The following is a 19647-nucleotide window of genomic DNA, read 5'->3' on the forward strand; positions in this document are numbered from 1 at the left end:
GTGTGTCGTGGCGGCACATTATTGGGGGCATGGCTGAGGCCTCCGAAACTGCTCCCGGGCTGGGGAATCGCACTCTGGCAGCTGGCCAGCACGCGCAAGTTACGCCTGCCTCGGGAAGGGATATAAAATTGCACTGGAAATCATGGAAATCAGCTGACCCCTGTTGCAAAATAGGTTTTAAAGATTGCAAACATTCAAAGAGATATTGCACCACATAAAACTGATGGTTTTGTATTTTGGCGTTTAGAACTCCTGATTGATAAGCTTTTTTAGTGAAATCATCCAGAGATTTATTGTCACAACCTGGTGGTTTATTGGGGTGCGGCCTGGTTTTCCGTGCTTTCTGCATGGCTGATTCTACTACCATTGAAGCATGTGGTAGTTGCATGTTAGTATAGAAAGATGAGTCGCACATTCTGTATATCAAATCCGTTTTCCTCGAGGTGGGTGTAGTGGAAAATGGAGAGTCCTAGGACTTTTCCAGCAGTGATTCTAAAACTGGATGTGAAGGGAGTGCTGTAGGTTCAGCAGGAGTGTCAAAAATTTTAAGGATGCCAAACATTTCTTGTCTGGGATCCGGTATCTTTTTGGTTTCCACACCCAACCGGAGATCCGCTTTTTCCAGAAATTGTGAGTATGTGAGATCTTCCGGCGGGGAGATCGGCTCCGGTGGTAACTCTTGCGGGTCAGACTGTTATCCCGTTGATGATCCGTGAGAGGAGGATGACATTGAAGATTCAGTCGGTAGAGGTGAAGGGGCTCTAGGTAGCATTTTCGGTGCTGGTCCCAGATGAGAGGACAAGGGCATCTCTTCCGGTTCAGCAGGAATAGGTTGATTTTGTTTCTCAACAGATTCCAAAAATTGAGATAAGATGCTGGTAATTTGTGAGATAGTATTTGAAGATGAAGTTGAAGGTTTCGACTTTGTTTGGTGATGTAGTGGTAATACATCTGCTTTGAGGATATCAGTGTCTGGACCTTCTGCGCGGCCCACATCCATATAGGTCGTTATGGGATGAAGTGGCTCTTGCAGATCTGAATCTCCGTGACGATGAGGGATCGTAGAAAGTACGGAGAGAACTTCCGAACAAGTAAAAGAAGAGAAAGAGTTGGATCTCTGTGGGGGAAATGGACTTCCTTCCAGGATTAGTACTAAAGGTGAAGGACTCCTTGTGTGTCCTATAGGATGTTTGTGTGTTATGACTGACTGCGTCGGCAGCATCGGTTGGAAAAGAGTTGCGTGCCATGTTGCTTCAGCATAGACGCAATGTCCTGAGCGCATCAATGCATCGATGTTCCTTTGGTGCTTCAGAGCGTCGATGAATCTGTTTCTGATGCGTTCATGGTTGGGGGTACTTCGACGTCATGAGGCACCAACGCAGAACGTGCCCTCGGCGCATCTCCCGAGATCTGCGTCGTCTGGATTTATTTATTTTTTCTTTTTCTCTCTTTGGACCGGGAGGGTCCACAGAAGTAACCCTTCGATGGCCTTGGGAGTCGTTGGTGGGCCTGGAGCCGACTTAACTGAAGTTTCAGAGGGGGCATACGAGCCCGACACTCCCTCTCTTAAATGGGCAATTTTTTCAGCTCTTTCGTGCTGTGCCCGTTGGGACATGCGGCCACAGACCCGGCAATTAGCCTAGGCATAAATAACAAAATTAGTGCCCATCTGTCACAGACATGATTTTCCCACATTCACAAAACTTAAAACCTGGTCTAGGCATGTTTAGTGAAGTGCACTATTTTCCAAGTTTTAAACAGTTTCCTGTCAGGTTTTTTTCCTCAGAATTATTCTTTCTTCACAGAGAGAAAGCTCCACGTGCATTTAGTCTTGCGGAAAAAAATGGACTGAGGAGACACGGCTGGTATGCAGGGAGGAACACCTCACCAAAAGACTTTGGGTGATCTTAGAGAGCTCTGCCACCTAGTGGCACGGAGGACGTACCCAGACAGCATGGCTAATTCAGCTGCTTATCTATGGGAAAACAACTAATAAGATAGATACAAATGCTAGTAAAATACCTCAACTCTATCACACACCCAGAACCAACCTTCACCAAGTAAGGAAATACCTCAAATTATAAATATGGAGACAAACTGGAAAGGAAAACCAAAACAGCCACTCTCCATTTTTCCAGTTTTTCACTGCATGCAAAGAGAAATATAGCACCTAACAGTCCCAGGATCTGCAATAATACACACAAACTAACCCGCACAAAGTTACACCTGTATTATGGAACTCACTCAAACTGTAACAACCCTATCTATGAAAAGGCAACACTACAAATATTTAACCAGGCCCTAAATGCTACTATACCTCCTATTAGGAAAACATAACAAGCCAAGCTGCTATAGATCCTCACACAGAAATAATTGTAAAACTATACTAATAAATGTTACAAAACAGCTGATGAACAGAACATTCAATTAAAAACTGAAAAATTGTCCAAATATCAAAATTTTAAAACAGCACACATCATATAATAACCAATAATTAAAATGGCAGTCAATCAAGAAAAATAAAAAGCCACCTTTACTTATCCTCTCCAGAAACTCTCCTACGCCTTTCCCTTGCAGGCCAATAGCACTCATCAGAAGCAGCAAGGGCTGCTGAAGCTCTGTCCTCATGGTCCTCTTCCTTAGGGCCCACAAAGAGTCACTCCCACATAGTCTCTGTCTTACACAGACCAGTAGCCTCCCTGACCAGTCTGTCTCTCACAGAATGACATCACACTCATGCTCTCTCACTTACATACAAAGCTCTCAATCACACACAAATTCTCTTGCTCCCATTCTACCACACACACTCACACAAAAAGCTGTCGCTCTCACATACACACAAGCTCACGCGAAGCCTCTTCATTGTTTGGCCCAATAAGCCTGGCTTCTGCTCTTCAGCCACCACCGGCCTGGCTTCTGGAGGCAGCATGCAAGGTCTCTCTGCTCTTCGGCCCCCGGCAGCGACACGGTCGCTCCGCTCTTCGGTCCGTGGCAGCCTGGCCTCCGGCGGTGGTACTCCCCTACCAACTGTATCGGCCAGTATGCCTCTGGGCAGAAAGGAAGCACAAGTGGGGCAGTGGGACACCGGGAGTCGTGACACACCTGCCGGTGATGTATTGCTGCTCTAAGGGGTCTGCCTTTTCAGCAGTGCATTTTAATATATTTTTGCAACTGCTAGTTTTTTAATTATCTGCTTTGTCTAATTTGTAGAGTCTATATTGATGATGTGCAATTTTATATGCCAAGTGAGATAGCCGGGGAATTTCCTGAGGTTACTTTTAAAGATTATTTGGAACATGTAGGATATTGGTTTAGGATAATAATTTGATATGGAATGTTGCAAAGACCACAACTTTATGGTTGAGGTCTTTGCCTATGCCTTGTGATTTAGATAAGTTATAATTATGTGCAGAAGCTAGGAATTTAGGGGTGCAGTTGGATTTGAGGTTAACTTTAATGGCACAAGTGAAGGTGTTTCCGGTTACATTTTTTGAATGCGATTGTGTGTCTCTTGAAGCAATAGCATTCTTTGCCTGAATTTAGATTAGTCATTCAATCCATTGTTTGTGCCCAATTGAATTATTGTAGTTCATTATTTGGAGGACTACCCAAATTCCTTATGCATATCTTATAGTTTACTCAAAATGCTGTGGTCAGATGAATTTTTGCCTTAGAATTTTTTAGTGATAGTAATTCTCCTTATTTAGTAAAAACTGCACTGGCTTCCAATAAAGCAGAGGTTGAAGTTTAAGATACTGTCTTTCGTACATAAATCTCTGTATTCTGATTCCTTTTTTTAAAGAAATACACAATCCCTTATGGGCCTGCTTGCCCACTGTGTTTTGTTTCAAAGTATTTAACAACAACAACTCCATCTCATACATCTGTTAGGTTAATCGGCATGCGCTCTAAAATCTTTTCTGTTTGGAGTCCTGAATTGTGGAATACTATACCAAATGAACTTCATGTTATTACTGATTATATGATATTCCGAAAGGCATTGAAAACCTATTTGATCTCTGAAGCTTTTAATTAATATTGTTATATTTTGTTTTATTGTGTATTTTGGTTGTAATCCACATTAATGTGCTACGAATTGCAGACTATAAATCTGTGAAATAAATATTCAGAAGGAAGAATTCAGTGAAAAATAAAATATGCTACCACCCAGAACACCAACATTACAATCCATTCTAGAAAACACAGTTACAGAGCTTCTATTTAAAAAATAAGGGTTCACTTGACATTTAGCTGTTGCATCCATAGCCTTGGTATAGTGTAGGGATGCCTTATACAGCCTACAAATAATCCATAGTTTCTCTCAAGTGAGCAGGAGCCCAGCCCTATATAATGCTTGAATAGATAAGTGATCAAGTAATCCATGCCTGGACTTAACATTTAATACTACAATTGGCCGGGGGGGGGGGGGGGGGGGGGGGGGGCACTGTTACAAAGGACGACACTTTCTTCATTCATCCCTTTGTGGACACTTATCATGCCAGAGTCCTGCAGCTGGGAAGAGAGGAGAGCAGCATCCGACATCATCCAGAAGATGCCTGGGGAGACTATTTAAAGCAGCTCACTAAAGGGGCACGCCCCTAGATAAGAACTGATATTGACTGTAAGTTCAGTGTCTTCTATTCTATTTCTTGAACTACCCTTCTATTTGTGATGAATAGGGAAAAGAGGAAAGGTACCCTCAGGACCTTCCAATCTAGATCAGTAGTTTGTATTCCCATGACCCAACCATCTATTGAGGGGTTTAATGCTTTCTACTAATTATGCTGACAATGCAGGATCTAAACAAGCTTGGACTCTGAGAAGCCAGATCCTTGTGCCCCGGAAGCCTATTGCCCTTGTTACATTAGAAACTTTATGGACTGTCATAAAGGGATTTGACAAATCTATTACCAGTAGAGTAGATATTTTACCTATTTTTGTAGATTTTCTGGGAAGTTAATTCCCAGAATGAAGTCAGTCTAGGACATAAGGTTAAATCAGTGTGTCTTTAAACTCAATGTGAAGTATTATATAAATGTGATCAGACTCTCAATGATAGTGAAATTACTACTTACTTGATCATTTCCTTTCCTCTAGAACAGTCAGGCCAGTCCATTATCCATGCACGCCTACCAGCAGTTGGAGACAGATGAAGAGTATCGCTAACGTCATTCCTCATATATTCATGCGCTGACACCAGCCTGCCAGTATTACTGTAAAAGCTAAATATGGACAAATCAACATTTTTTTAATCATAATTTTATTTTAAATTTAATTTTTCCCTCAAGAGCAACACATTGAAAACAATCTAGGAGATAGGAGATAGCAATATAGGGAAAAGGAAGTAGCCCATACTTACTAAAAACAACGGGCTGACAGAACTGGTCCGCCCAACATCATCCATGTTGGGCGGACCATTAGATCCCCAGAAGCAACAGAGGGAGGGAGCATGGACTGGCCTGACTGTTCAAGAGGAAATGAAATTATTAGGTAAGCAGTAATTTCACCTCTCTCTCCATCCAGTCAAGCCAGTCCATTACTGATGGATGTACCAAAGCCAATCCCTCAGAGGGCAGGATGCTGCTCAAGCCCCTTGCAACACAGCCAAGGCAAAGGAAGCATCCTCCCTAACCTGGACATCCAAATTATTAATGCCTGGAAAAGGTATCCATAGACAACCAGGTCGCTGCCCTACAAATCTCAAAGGAGAAACCAGTTGAAGCTCTGCCCTTGAAGTAGCCTACACCCTCATGAAATGGGCCTGAAATTCTTTTGGTAAAGGCACATTAGCATCCACATGTGCTATCATGACAACCTCCTTAATCCAGTGAGTCATTGTAGCCCTAGAATCTGTTTCTCTATTCCACATACCACAAACAGGTGATACAATCTCCGAAAGTTATAGGATACCTTGAAATGCCACAAAAAATGCTGCCAAAGGACAAAGTAGTGCATAGTCCTCTGCCCACTCCTGCCTATTCAAAGCAAGCAAGGAGACAGATTGATCCATGTGAAAACTAGCCATTACCTTCGGAAGAAATAATGGAACTGTGTGAAGCAGAAAGGGCACTCTGTCGGAAGGGCCTGCAACTCAGATATCCTATACGCCGAACAAATATCAAGGAGAACAGTCTTCAATGTGAGCAACTGCAGGGACACATCCTTCAGTGGGGAAAACTGTGACCCAGACAAAGAAAAAGAACAAAGTTCCTATCCCAAGGAAGCACTGGAATCCGAAGAGGTGGCCAAATATGCTTGACCCCCATGAAAGAAATGAGACCCATTAGAATGTATAGACAGGAATCGACCTTGAACCTGGCCTCTAAAACAAGAGTGCTGCCACGTGAACCTTCAAGGTATTCAGGGCTAACCCTTTCCTAAGCCCTTGACGACACTGATGCCTTAACTTAGTGCGCTGTTGCGTGTTCTGAACACCAATCCTCAAAAACTTTCCAAAAGTGTACGTAGGCCAAGGAAGTTGACAAACTACCTAGACCTCAAAAATATGGTTATCACTACTAAAGAATAGCCCCATTTCATCAGATGCACCCTCTCATGGGCAAGACAGCAAAACAAAAATCAATCCACAGTCTCATGAACACCAAACTCTGGGAAGGCAGATCCTTGTGCTCCAGAAGCCAAAGAGAATTGTTGCACTGAAGATGCCAAAAGTCCGATACCAAGGTCTCTGAGACCAGTCTGGAGCAACCAAAAGGACTATTCCCGGACAACCTGCAATGTTCTGCAGCACTTCTATTTGACAGACTGCAAACAACTAGAGTTTCCCCTCCATTGGCTGCTCCTGCACCTGACTGTCTATTCTGGAAGACTTCATATCCTTCCTGCGACTGAAGAACCAGCTCACTTTGGCATTCTGGCCAAATCCAGATAAAATCCATTAAATCCAGATCCAGCCAACCCCTCCTGGTGCCTATCAGATTGAAGACTTGAGGATGACAGACTTCAATCTCTTGGATCCAGAGTATGGTGACAGAATCTGCTTGCACACTGTCTGTGCCTGTCATGTGACATGCTGACAAGGCCTGCAAATTCTGCTCTGCCCACAGCTGAAGCAGATCCATCCCTAAGGACACCTTAGGACTTCAAGTTCCTCCCCGATGATGTATATATGCCACTGCCTTTGCATCATCAGAAATCATCCTGACTGCTTGCCCTAGCAAACGAGGTGACACTCAGGAGCACTAACCAAATCTCGTGTCTCTATGCAATTGATTGAACAACTTGCCTCCTCTAGTGACCACTGACCTTGTGTCACTGGCTCGCGACAGTATGCACCACTACCCAACACTCACATCCATGGTCATGATAATCCAAGCTAGAGGCACTAAATTCACTCCTTTGTCCAAGTGCTTGCTATATAATTACCATTGCAAGCTCTGTCTGGCCAACTCTGGAAAATACCAGCACACTAACAGCCTGCTCTGGGACGCGTGTTTTCCCTTACCCCTTATTCAGTAAGGGGAGGAAAATGCGCATCCAATCCGCGGCACCTAATAGCGCCCTCAACATGCAAATGCATGTTGATGGCCCTATTAGGTATGCGCGCGGGATACAGAAAGTAAAATGTGCAGCCAAGCCGCACATTTTACTTTCAGAAATTAGCGCCGACCAAAAGGTCGGCGCTAATTTCTTCCGGCGCCGGGAAAGTGCACAGAAAAGCAGTAAAAACTGCTTTTCTGTGCACCTTCCGACTTAATATCATAGCGATATTAAGTCGGAGGTCCCGAAAAGTAAAAAAAAAAAAATTTTGAATTTGGCCCGCGGCTGTTGGGCCGAAAACCGGACGCTCAATTTTGCCGGCGTCCGGTTTCTGAACCTGTGGCTGTCAGCGGGCTCGAGAACAGACGCCGGCAAAATTGAGCATCGGCTGTCAAACCCACTGACAGCCACTGCTCCTGTCAAAAAGGAGGCGCTAGGGACGCGCTAGTGTCCCTAGCGCTTCCTTTTCCCCATTTTTACCGCGTCACCTAATTTAAATAGAGAATCGCGCGCACTGGCAAAGGGCCGGTGCGCGCGATATATATATATATATATATATCAATTGAGATATCACACCGGTTTACATTCAGGTACTCTAGGGTATTTCTCTATCCCCAGAGGGCTTACAATCTAAGTTTTTGTGCCTGAGGCAATGGAGGGTAAAGTTACTTGCCCAAGGTTACAAGGAGCGACAGCAGGACTCAAACCCTGGTCTCCACTGCTCTAACCACTAGGCTATTCCTCCTCCCCAAATCCCATCTGAAATGTCTTTTCCACCCTTCTTGGAGTGAAAGGACTGTAATCAGGAAAGGTACAAGACCGCTGTCCAGAAGATCCCCTACCTGAGCAAAATCTCTTGCAGTCCCAAGAATGGCTACAGGTAAAGGATGAATGGGGAGACTATCAAGCCTGATTCTCAGGCAGTCTAGGGATCTTTGAGTCTCCCAAGAACTTGGCCATCTTTCTCAACTCATCTCCAAAGAACAGCACTTAAGGGTATATTAGCCAAGTTGGACTTTGAAATAGCAGTCATTGACCAACTCCACATCCTGAAGAGCTGCCTAGCCTCTATTATGGAGGCCAAGCCTCTAGTTGTCAAAATGAGCCAAATCATATCCATCATCTGCAAGAAACGCTGCTCCTGGCTAGAGAATTCACCTCCAACTCATCCTGTGCCAGACGAAGCCCAGATCACACAACTGTGCAATAGTAAGGCGAAATATGAAGAGCCCTGCTGACCACTTCAAAGGCCTCCTTCAGCATAGCTTCTATCTTCCAATCTTGGGCATCAAGAGCAGCTCCACCCTCAACTAGGCTGGTGGCTTTCAGGCACCGAACCCACCCAGGCATCCAACCTTGGGAAATCTGAATTGCTCCTTCAGCTAAGAGTCTAATGGATATATTCTGGCAAGTAAGCATCTGCCTTGAAAATCTGCCTCTGGAGCTTTCCACTCCAAGTTAATCAAATCCTGCACTGTCTGGTTTAGTAGGAAGAAGCAAGACAATTTACGTAAACTAATCATGATGAGATTCTTAGGTCCTAATGGAATAGTCCTCTTCAATCTGCAATGTGTGCAGTGACTGCAATATATGGAAATGCAGCTCGACCCTATGAAATTGGCGGATCATAGATAAATCCTCACCATCTAGGGAAACTTTGCCCTCTTCCATGTACCCCCCACATAACCATTAGGGCGTCTAGGAAAACCATCAAGTGAATCAGGGAATTTCCTGAGAATGACATCCCCTGATAACTCATGTTCTAAATTCCTCTTAGAATGCTTGGTTGAGGGAGAGCGGGGAGACAGAGTCCAAAAAACAACAGGTGCCCGCACTGTCTCCTGCTCCCTACAGAATGCATACAGCAAGTGAAATTCTTCTCCCATGACAAGGACGACATCTCCGGCCCAGTCTAGCAGGCAGAACACTCCCCCACGAAGGTAAAACCTGGATTGGCCACTTTTGGAAACAGGATGCTAGGCTTGATAGCCCCTTGGTCTGACCCAGTATGGCAACTTCTTATGTCTGGAGCATGAGAGTCAAAGGAGGAGGCACTGCATCTCTAACAGGCTGCTGTACCCTAAAATATCTGCCCGAGTTCCCATTCAGTGGTTGCTCCATGGAGGCTGCTGACCTCACAGAGCAAAATTGTAAGGCGGCATCTTTCCCTGGGCTGCCAATCGCTCTCTGCAGATCCTCAGAGTATTCCATGCCTGAACCAAATGCAGGTTGCAGGCCTAGCACAGTAGGTTTTATCTGCCAAGCTGTGCACCTGGCACCATCTTAAGAGTTTCCTGTGGCTATCTGTAGAACACATGGTTTGCACACCTCCATACATGGGCCGTAGTGTGAACTCACCCCTAAAGTGACTGAAAAATACACAGGACACCCCGAGCTCCAGTCTCTGTCAGAAAACAAGCCTCTCTTACTCCGGCTCACTTTTATTTGTTTACACTTTATTTCCAATTTGACCAGAAAAAAGGCAAAATTAAAAAATAATAATGTCTCCCTTTACCAACCAGAGAGCCAAGCAGAAGGAAGGAGAAAGATGCCTGGACGTGGTGGTGGAGAAACAGCAGAACAACAATATCTGCCTTACCATCCTGGAAGTTCCTTTAGACCACTTGCTCAGAGGGAAGAAACAGAAGGTAATCACCTCTGGAGTCCCCCTTGATCAGCCCAGGCCAGGGCCAGCTCAACTGAGGGAGGGAGAATTATCTGTCATTTCATGAGCTCATAAAAACAGCCTATCTAGTCAGGCTAATCCACAGCACAGAGAAGGGTGACCAAAATGATAAAGGGCATTGAATGGCTCCCCTATGAGGAAAGGCTAAAGAAGTTAGGACTGTTCAACTTGAAGAGACAGCTGAGCGAGATATGACAGAGGACTACAAAATCATGAAAGGACTAGAATGGGTAAATGTGAAACTTTAGTCTTTTGGATAATACAAGGACTAGGGACACTCCATGAAGTTAGTAGGCAGCACATTTAAAACAAAATCACTCAACGCAAAATCACTCAACGCAAAATCACTCAACGCACAATTAAGCTCTATTATTCATTGCCAGAGGATGTTAAGGCAGTTAATGTAGCTGAGTTCAAAAAAGGTTTGGATAAGTTCCTGAGGGGGAAGTCCATAAATTACTTTTAATCAACAGGGAATAGCCACTGCTTGTTGCTGGCGTTAGTAGCATGGGATCTATTTAATGTTTAGGTACTTGCCAGATACTTGCGATTTGGACTAGCCACTGCTGGACACAGGATACTGGACTTGATGGACCTTTGGTCCAATCCAGCATGGTATATCTTATGTTCAGAATACATGTTCACCATCTGCTGGAGACAGAATACTGGCAGGCTGGTGTCAGCACACGAGTATATAAGGAGTGACAAAGTTTCTTAATTTGTCTCCATCTGCAGGTAAGCCTGCATAACCCATTCGTAATGGACTGGCCTGACTGGATGAAGAGGGGAAAAAAAAAAAAAGTGTGTGTGTTGTAAGAGTGAATTTACATTTTTTTTTTTTTTTTTTTAAATCGATGATTTTGCCACAAGACATGTTGAAAAGATTCTACCTAGATATGCTAAAGGTTCCATCACAATCAATTCTTTCTGTTGCTAAGGTTTATCTTTCAACAGGGGGCTGCGGATATTTACCTATTAGTACTCCAGTGAATTCAGAACCATCAGCTGATATGGTAGATATGAGGGCTTTCCTGCAAGTTTCATATACGGCTATTTTGTTTGTTACTTTTGTTTTAGAATCTGACAAAAAAAATTGGCCACAAAATGTTTTTCCTTAAGAGTAATATATTCTTGCGTCACAAAATAGCATTATTTCCTGTTATTACTAGAGCTACTTAATTAAGATGGAAAATATTTTTGATGGGAAAAAAAAAAAAAAAAAAAAAAAAAAAAAAAAGATGGTGGTTGCTCTTTGAGCTTCCTTTATGTTACAACAAGCCGTTAAGCCCGTTAAAACGGGCTACATTACATTCTCATTCTCCCCCTTCCACTTACATCCCTGACTCTCCCCTCTCCCTCTCCCCTCACTCTTCCCCACCCCCTACCTCCCTCCCCCTCACTCAGTCCCTCCCCCTCACTCAATCCCTCCCCCCCTCCCACTCAGTCCATCCCTCCCTCTCAGTCCATCCCTCCCTCTCAGTCCATCCCTCCCTCTCAGTCCATCCCTCCCTCTCTCTCTCTCCTCCCTCCCTTGCTACTGGCCGCTGCCCCCCGCCGCCCGCTACCGCCGCCCGCTGCCATGATTTTTTTTTCCTAAGACTGACGTGCTCGCCCGCACATGCGCAGTAGAGCTGTTCTCTACTGCGCATTTGCGGCACGTCGGTCAAGCGTCGTTTATCTAGTTAGATATTCATGTGTGTGTCAGGTTAATATGGGGAATGTTGAGTTTGTGTTTCTTGATCTGGAGCAACTTGAATGTTTTTTGCAAAATAGGGAAATACCTATGTTAAATTTCTTCCTAGACATTTGTTAGTCAATGATTAATATGAGTACAAACCACAAAATGGTTTTCACCAATCTTTATAAGGTCTAATAAAGGAATGGTTTGGTATTAATATATTTTGTCTATTTATATTCCACCTTTCAGACACTTCAAAGCGGATTACATTCAGGTACTGTAGGTTTATTTTTTTTTCTGATGTTTGTTTGCTTATTTTCCATCCTATAATATGGTGTCAAGTTACTTTTACATATAATAACCTACATAACAAATCGTCCATCTAGTCTGCCTAGCAATTTGCTTATGGTGGTAACTGCCACTTCATGCAGGTTTCCTGTGTGTGTTATTTTAATGGTAGTAACTGCCACTTTGTACAGTTACCCCCATGCATTCTGTTATAAAATTACTACATTATATAATGTTAATACTGCAATTGGGTAAACCAGAAGCATTGATCATTACTCACAGAAAATACTGCGATACACCTACATAAAAAGTAAAAATGTTACCTGTTAAGTTTTTCATTTTGGGAATGAGCACCATCATCTGCAGCTCCTACAGGAAGTAACATGACATTCTTGCCAGTTGCTTCTTGAAAAGTCAGGGTTACAGGAATGCTTCCACCTTCTCTGGTTAAGTCTGGTTCCACACAAAACACTGTAGAATAAAAATAAAAAAAAAAAGAGTCCCCTCTATTCAAGGCCAAAGTATTCTCTCAAAATTCTTCGCTACTCGCACTACTGTGCAAAACCTCTGTAAAGGTATAGCAGCAAACCAATCATGAGGGACTTCTATGTTTATCATCTTCTTTTAATGAGAAAGCAGCAGCTAGCCTATTCAAAACTCCATTGATCTTGTTAAAGAGGTATTAAACAATAGTACTTAAAACCATTAAAATATCTTTACCTGTTTTCATGGCTTTTCTTCCAGCCAGGTAGTGGGGATGATTGAAGTCAGATATCCAGGGTTTGCCACCGTGGCCCATGTACACTTTACAACTGTTAGGACTCTGAAGCTCAGCAAACTTTTTCATTAAGTAATCTTGAACCTATATAATCCAATAATTAAAAAAAATTAATGTTCAGAGAAAAACAATTCAGGAATTAAACATGACATTTCTGATAGAAAAAAACTTGCAAATAAAAATTTGAATGCAAATAGCATAACACATGAGCTCACAGGATAGCATCTCAATAAAAACTGAAAATTGAAGTGATCTTTTAATTCACTGGGGGAAGAGGGGAGATAAGGTACCAAAATTAAGGTCGACATGTAGAGATTACAGAATCCCATTCATTTGTAATCTTTGATCTGGTCATAAATTTGGGAATACTTATTGTGCATACGTTCCGAGCTTTGTCTATTACATTTTGAACATCTGTTTAATCTTAAATGAGGACTCTGCAATGGAACTAGGTTGGTCATCAAAATTCTGATGCCAAATGTTGAAACAGAGGTGGTGACTGGTGAAGCAGAAGGTGAGTAATTGTTCAAACAGAGAATAGACCTGGATTCCTCTGACACCTGTCTGCTATTCATACTGAAGCAACATTAATTCCTTAGATGTGTTGCCTTTGAAATGGCCATTAATAAAAAATTAAAAAAAAAAATAAAAATTCTTGGGAGAACATTTTGCAGTATTGGACTCTACTTCCTTCAGCCACTTTTTAATCAAAGACAACCTACCTTGAGTACTGGGTTATGTTCTGGAGAGCATGCTTTCATAACAACATTGAGAGGATGGAAGTGGTTCATAAAAAGGGCAGCTAAAATAATACAAGGGCTTGCAACATGAACACTGTGTGAAAACTTAAGACACTAGAAAGAAGGACAGGGAGACACAACAAACATAAAAAAAGAAATTCAAGGACAAGGGGTCAGGAGGGTGTGAGGAAGATTCAGAGTAAACATGCAAATATGCTTCTTTACCAAGCAAATTGTAAACAAATGGAATGCCAGCAGAGGTATTAACAAAAGCCATGACAGGCAGGGACTTAAAGCTAGATCTCTCTGCTTCCTTCGACAGAGTCTATCACCAACTTCTGATTCAGACCTTACATGACATCGGCATTGAAGGTACCTCCCTAAACTGATCTGAATCATTTCTCTCTAGAACCCAGTCTGTCACTTGGGTCACTAAACCCTCAAAACCTCGAGCTCTCACATGTGGAGTCCCCCAAGACTGGGTCCTCTCTCCTATTCTTTCCCCCCCCACCCCCCAATTAAGATTTTATTAATCACAGAAGGCAATACAAACATTTTACATAAAGGCAAACTTCCATGGACTGTTTTCTTTTTATCCCCCCACCCCTTCCCATAGTCCAGCAACTTTCCAAGGTAGAACTTTACAGATATCTAAATCTCATCTATGATGTTCAATTCAACAGAAAAGGTTCCCAAATAGATATATGTAAATGAATCCTGTCTCTGCACATCACAGTAAGCAGCTCATATAATGTTAGGAACACACTCTCCCATAAGAATGTCCGCTGAGTTGGTTCAGTCGCTCGCTTCCACTGTGCTGCCACTTCACACCGGGCCACGCACAGCAAATGACTTTCCAGCATTTTTACCTCGACAGGCCAGGATTCCAGGTATTTTGACAGTAAGAAAACCTTGGAGTCCCAGGGGATCTGTATAGAGATTATGTCCTTAATCATCCCTACTTTTTCCAATACTGTGCAATACCTCAACAAGTCCACCAAATATGGAAATATGTTCCCACGTGGCCACACTGCTACCAGTCAGCAGAGTGCACTGGATATATCTACCCTGTACAAATCTTTCAACTCCCCAATCCTCAGCAAATTATTATTGGAAAACAATTGCACACAACACCATAATCTCTGTCGACTCCATCTATTGAAATGATTCTTCCATACATTCCCTTCCTACATAATTACCCAATGGCATTGATGGAGAGTATTGATTGTACGCAGTTAGTAAACTTCTACATTTAGTCCATATCAGTATTGTCAATGCAGCAAACCCCAAGATCTCCCCTCAGCTCAATGTATATCCATTGTTTAAGCTTACATTTTGGAAACCAACTGTGCAGCTGCATTTTTTTTTTTTAATAGCACCTTTTGTTCTACTCAGAAGTCTTCTTTTCCAAATATAATGAAACACCCATTTATATAAGAGCTTCAAAACTGGCAGGCACCTAAATAGGGAGCATTTGAAAAAAGTAATTCCATCTAGCTAAAACGTTAAGAACATAAATTGCCATGCTGGGTCAGACAAAGGGTCCATCAAGCCCAGCATTCTGTTTCCAACAGAAGCCAAACCAGGCCACAAGAACCTGTCAAGTACCCAAACACCAGGAAGATCCCATGCTACTGATGCAATTAATAGCAGTGGCTATTCCCTAAGTAAACTTGATTAATAGCAGTTAATAGACTTCTCCTCCAAGAACTTATCCAAACCTTTTTTGAACCCAGCTACACGGACTGCACTAACCACATCCTCTGGCAACAAATTCCAGAGCTTTACTGTGCGTTGAGTGAAAAAGAATTTTCTCCGATTAGTCTTAAATGTGCTACTTGCTAACTTCATGGAGTACCCCCTAGTCCTTCTATTATCCAAAAGAGTAAATAAGCAAGTCACATCTACTCGTTCAAGACCTCTCATGATCATAAAGACCTCTATCATATTCCCCCTCAGCCATCTCTTCTCCAAGCTCAACAGCCCTAATCTCTTCAGCCTTTCCTCATAGGGGAGCTGTTCCATCTACTTTATCATTTTGGTTGCCCTTCCCTGTACTTTCTCCATCACAACTATATCTTTTTTGAGATGTAGCGACCAGAATTGTACACAGTATTCAAGGTGCGGTCTTTTATTGTTGCTATACGCCTTAGCCATATAAAATAATGGGACCACTGTTCCAACTTTTTTGCAGTTTTATCCATTAGAGGGTGACAATTTAATCAAAACAAATGCCTCCAATATCTGGACCCCAAGATATCTCCCTTTGACCCATTTAAAAGGAAACCCATCTTATTTGTCTAATCTGTGGTCCATCTAAGGTTAAATTTAATAACTCTGATTTCCCCATATTTACCTTGAAGCTGGACACACTGCCAAATTCCTCTAACTCTTTAACCATCACTGGTAGGGATAGTAAGGGTTTTGCAAACAGGGAGATCTTAAACTGGGCTTGGGCTGCCACAATACCATGGATATCCCAGTTTTGTTGAATATTCTCTGCAAAAGGCTCCATAACCAGGGCAATCAGCAGAGGTGACAATGGGCACCTCTGCCTCATGCTTCTTCCAAGCCAAATATATGGGAATAAGTACTATTTACTTTGATACATGTCTTGGGAGAGGAGTATATTACCGTCAGTCATTTCACAAATTTAGGGCCTTCTCCTACCTTTTCTAATACTTCCAACATGTATGCCCAGTGAACACTGTCAAACGCCTTTTTGGCATCCACTGCTAGTACCACCACTGGCTTTTCTTTCCACTCTTGCCTCCCTAATCAAATTTATAATTTTATGAATGTTATCTGTCACCTGTCTACCAGGAATAAAGCCAGATAGGGCAACATGAACCAGTTCCAGAAGTACCCTATTCGACAGGGCAGCCAAAATATTTGCTGATATTTTCAGATCTAAATTCAAAAGCGAAATAGGTCTGAAAGAGCTACACAAAGTGGCATCTTTTCCTGGTTTAGGAAGCACAGTAATTCCTGCCAGTTTCATAGACATCGATAATACTGGGTCTTCCAACAGGGAATTATAGAGCTTCTGAAGCTGTGGGATTAATAAGCCCCTAAACCTTTTATAAAACTGTCCTGTGAAGCCATCCAATCCTGGGGATTTGTTTAATTTGAGAGAAGAAATCACTATTTCAAAACTCATGTCGTCTCCATCCAATATCTGGGCCACACCTAAGGGTATATTCGGCAAAGATATCTCCAAGTATCAAGCTATATCCTCCTCCTGAATATCACATTCAGCCGCATATAATTCCTGATAAAAACTTTCAAATCTGCTTGTGATTTGGTCATCACATACAACCGATCCCCCCATCTCTTTAATTTTCAAGATTAGGTTCTGGGCCATTTGTCCCTTTAATTGCCAGGCTAATAACTTATTGGATTTATTTCCCCATTCAAAATATTCCGGATGGGTCATATCAGCCTTACATTGAATCTTATGTGTCATTGCACTTAAATGGCATCTTTTCTCATCTAGCTTTTTAAGTGTGTTATTGCTCCCATTTCTTTTATGAATGGATTCTGGTCATGTGATGGATGACACGAAATCTAACTTCTCTTTTTGTTTAACAGCCGCTGCTCTGGATATCAGCTTACCATGTATGACCACCTTAAAACAGTCCAATGTATCTGCACTGAAACTTTTCCAGTATCATTTAAATGGAAATATTCTTGCATATCTTCTCTCAGTCTTGTACAAAGCTGCTTATCATTCAGTAAAGAGTCATTTAATTTCTAATATTTTTGGCCTCTCTCTCTATAGTAGGTTAGGCTCACACGCTAAAAGCTCATGGTTAGACCATGTGATAGGGCCTGTGTGTGTTTTACAGGCCGATAAACGAATTAAGGAGGAGTAAGTCTGTGTATGAATAAGTTATTAACTCTAGAAAAAAAAAAAAAAAAGTATAATTATAAGGATGATTCCGTGCCTTCCAGACATAAAAAAGTCCCCAAGAATCGGCCAGAAGCTTCAATTTATTTCTGGGAGCTTTTAATGGGTCTGCAGGTAAGGGATAATTATTCATAACTGTATTAAAGGTAAGATTAAGATCCCCTACCATGGTCACATGGCCTATCATATCACTTAACTGTTCCGAGCTTCAGATAAAACTCTCCTTATCCAGAATTTGGAGCATATATACTGTATTTATCAACATTATACCTATTGTACCCAACCTTAATTTTCATTGCCAAGAACCTGCCTTCTTTGTCCTTTCTACATTCCATCTCTTCAAAACGCAATGTCTGGGGGGAAGAGACCTTTCCTGTTCTGCTGCTGGGACCTGGAGGCTTTTGTGATCACTGCGGGCACCTGCTTGGACACCCTGCCCGTTATAGGAGCCCGAGGACTACAAAATCGAGGTGTACTGCCGGTTTTTCCTTCTGTTATTTTTAGATTATTATGGGAAGGAAAGGGAAGGGAAAAACTTTAACAGTTTCCACCCCCACATCAGTTCACGGGCCAATGGATTTACATGTAAAGCTAATTCATCAATGCGTGAATTCAGTACAGAATTAGCTGGGATTTCATTATCCCCAGAAGCGTGTTCTCCACCCCCTAAACCCCAATCTCCTCCAGGTATGCCTGTGTGAGATTTAAATATTTCTTTAAATAACTCATCTCAAGTATATGAACACTTTGGAATCTCAACAGGTTTTGGCTCCCATGCCTACCACCAGCAATTAGTGACTGAGAGAATAGAGAACCTGGATAATCTACCATTTTTGCCAACAGTTTCCCAGCTTGTTCCTGGGCCAGTTTTATTTAATTTAGTAAAGGACGGGGCTTCTTTGATTACTCAAGAGGAACCAGTAGAAGTTTCTCTTAAAGATATTTGGAGAGTGATTTCTAGGATTGATAATTCTTTAACTAATTCTGTAACTCAGTTATCTTATTATACTGAAAAGGCATCTCAAGTTTTCAGAGCTGGAAAGTAGATCCCTTACATTAGAATATGAAGTTAAATTACAGTCTGGCGCTATATCTAATTTGCAATCAACCTCAGTTACAGGCATTAAGGATAATTTAATTATCCACCAGAAGTATGAAGCTTTATAGAACCATTTGCGTTCAAAGAATTTAAGTCTATTGAATTTTCCTATAACTTACCTCCTTTCAGGAGTCTAGCTATTTAAAAAATATGCAATGAGACCCTTCAATTTTCAAGTGATAAGATATTCTAATTCTTATTAGCTGCCTGCTAAAAAGAGGGGGAAAATTTAGCCGATGGGCCTTTTGACGCCTTAACATCAATTGTAAGTCCTAATATTTCATCATTTCTTGAATCTGATGATATAAGAAATAAAGCCACCTTTGTGGTTACTTTTGTATTAGATACAGATACCTGATCTGTCGCCAATATTTTAAGTTCAAGGAGAGTAATTTTTGTGGACAAAAAATTCAGATGATTTTTCTAGATGTCTCTAGGGAAACTCAGTCAAGAAGGAAGCAGTTTCTTTTGTTGAAGTCCAGGGTGTTAGAGGCATCTTTTTATTTGAAGTTTCCTTGCAAGTGTGTTATATCTTTTCAAGGTGGTAAGTTTATTTTTTCAGATCCTGTAGATCTTGAGAGGTTTCTAATTGACAAGATAATCCCTAGTTGAAGAGATGGGTATGGAGTTCCCGGTACAGTATTTTCAATTCAATTGGACCTTTTTCTTTATTATTCCCCCAATAATGTGGGCTTTTGCATGAATATTGCCTATTTTGTTGTTATGAAGATGCTTTACTTGTCATTTCATTGTAATAATTTGAAATATAATAAAATGTAAATTTAAAAAATCCCCAAAAACACAATGTCTGGGAAAACAATCCCCATCCCTCCATGTTTTTGTCATATATTATTAGATGCAAAAAAGAAAGAAAATATTTACTTTTGAGTAGGTGCTCATCTCTTTTCTTGAAATGGGTCTCCTGAATAAAAACACTGAGGCCCATGTAGCTCTTGCTTCCCCAATTA

At 41.8% G+C, this 19647-nt stretch overlaps 1 protein-coding gene across 3 annotated transcripts in view; it reads right to left on the reverse strand.

Annotated features, from left to right (window-relative positions):
* Positions 1-19647, reverse strand: part of LOC115085173 (cytosolic non-specific dipeptidase-like) — a 139831-nt gene that overhangs the window by 5056 nt on the left and 115128 nt on the right. For all 3 annotated transcript variants that reach the window (XM_029590876.1, XM_029590875.1, XM_029590874.1), the window contains exons 10-11: positions 12873-13014; positions 12476-12623 (exon numbers count right to left, since the gene is read on the reverse strand). In XM_029590876.1, the coding sequence (XP_029446736.1) occupies positions 12476-12623; positions 12873-13014 (290 nt within the window). The remainder of the gene's footprint in view (positions 1-12475; positions 12624-12872; positions 13015-19647) is intronic.

Source organism: Rhinatrema bivittatum, chromosome 2 (assembly GCF_901001135.1).
Source record: "Rhinatrema bivittatum chromosome 2, aRhiBiv1.1, whole genome shotgun sequence".
Taxonomy (NCBI): domain Eukaryota; kingdom Metazoa; phylum Chordata; class Amphibia; order Gymnophiona; family Rhinatrematidae; genus Rhinatrema; species Rhinatrema bivittatum.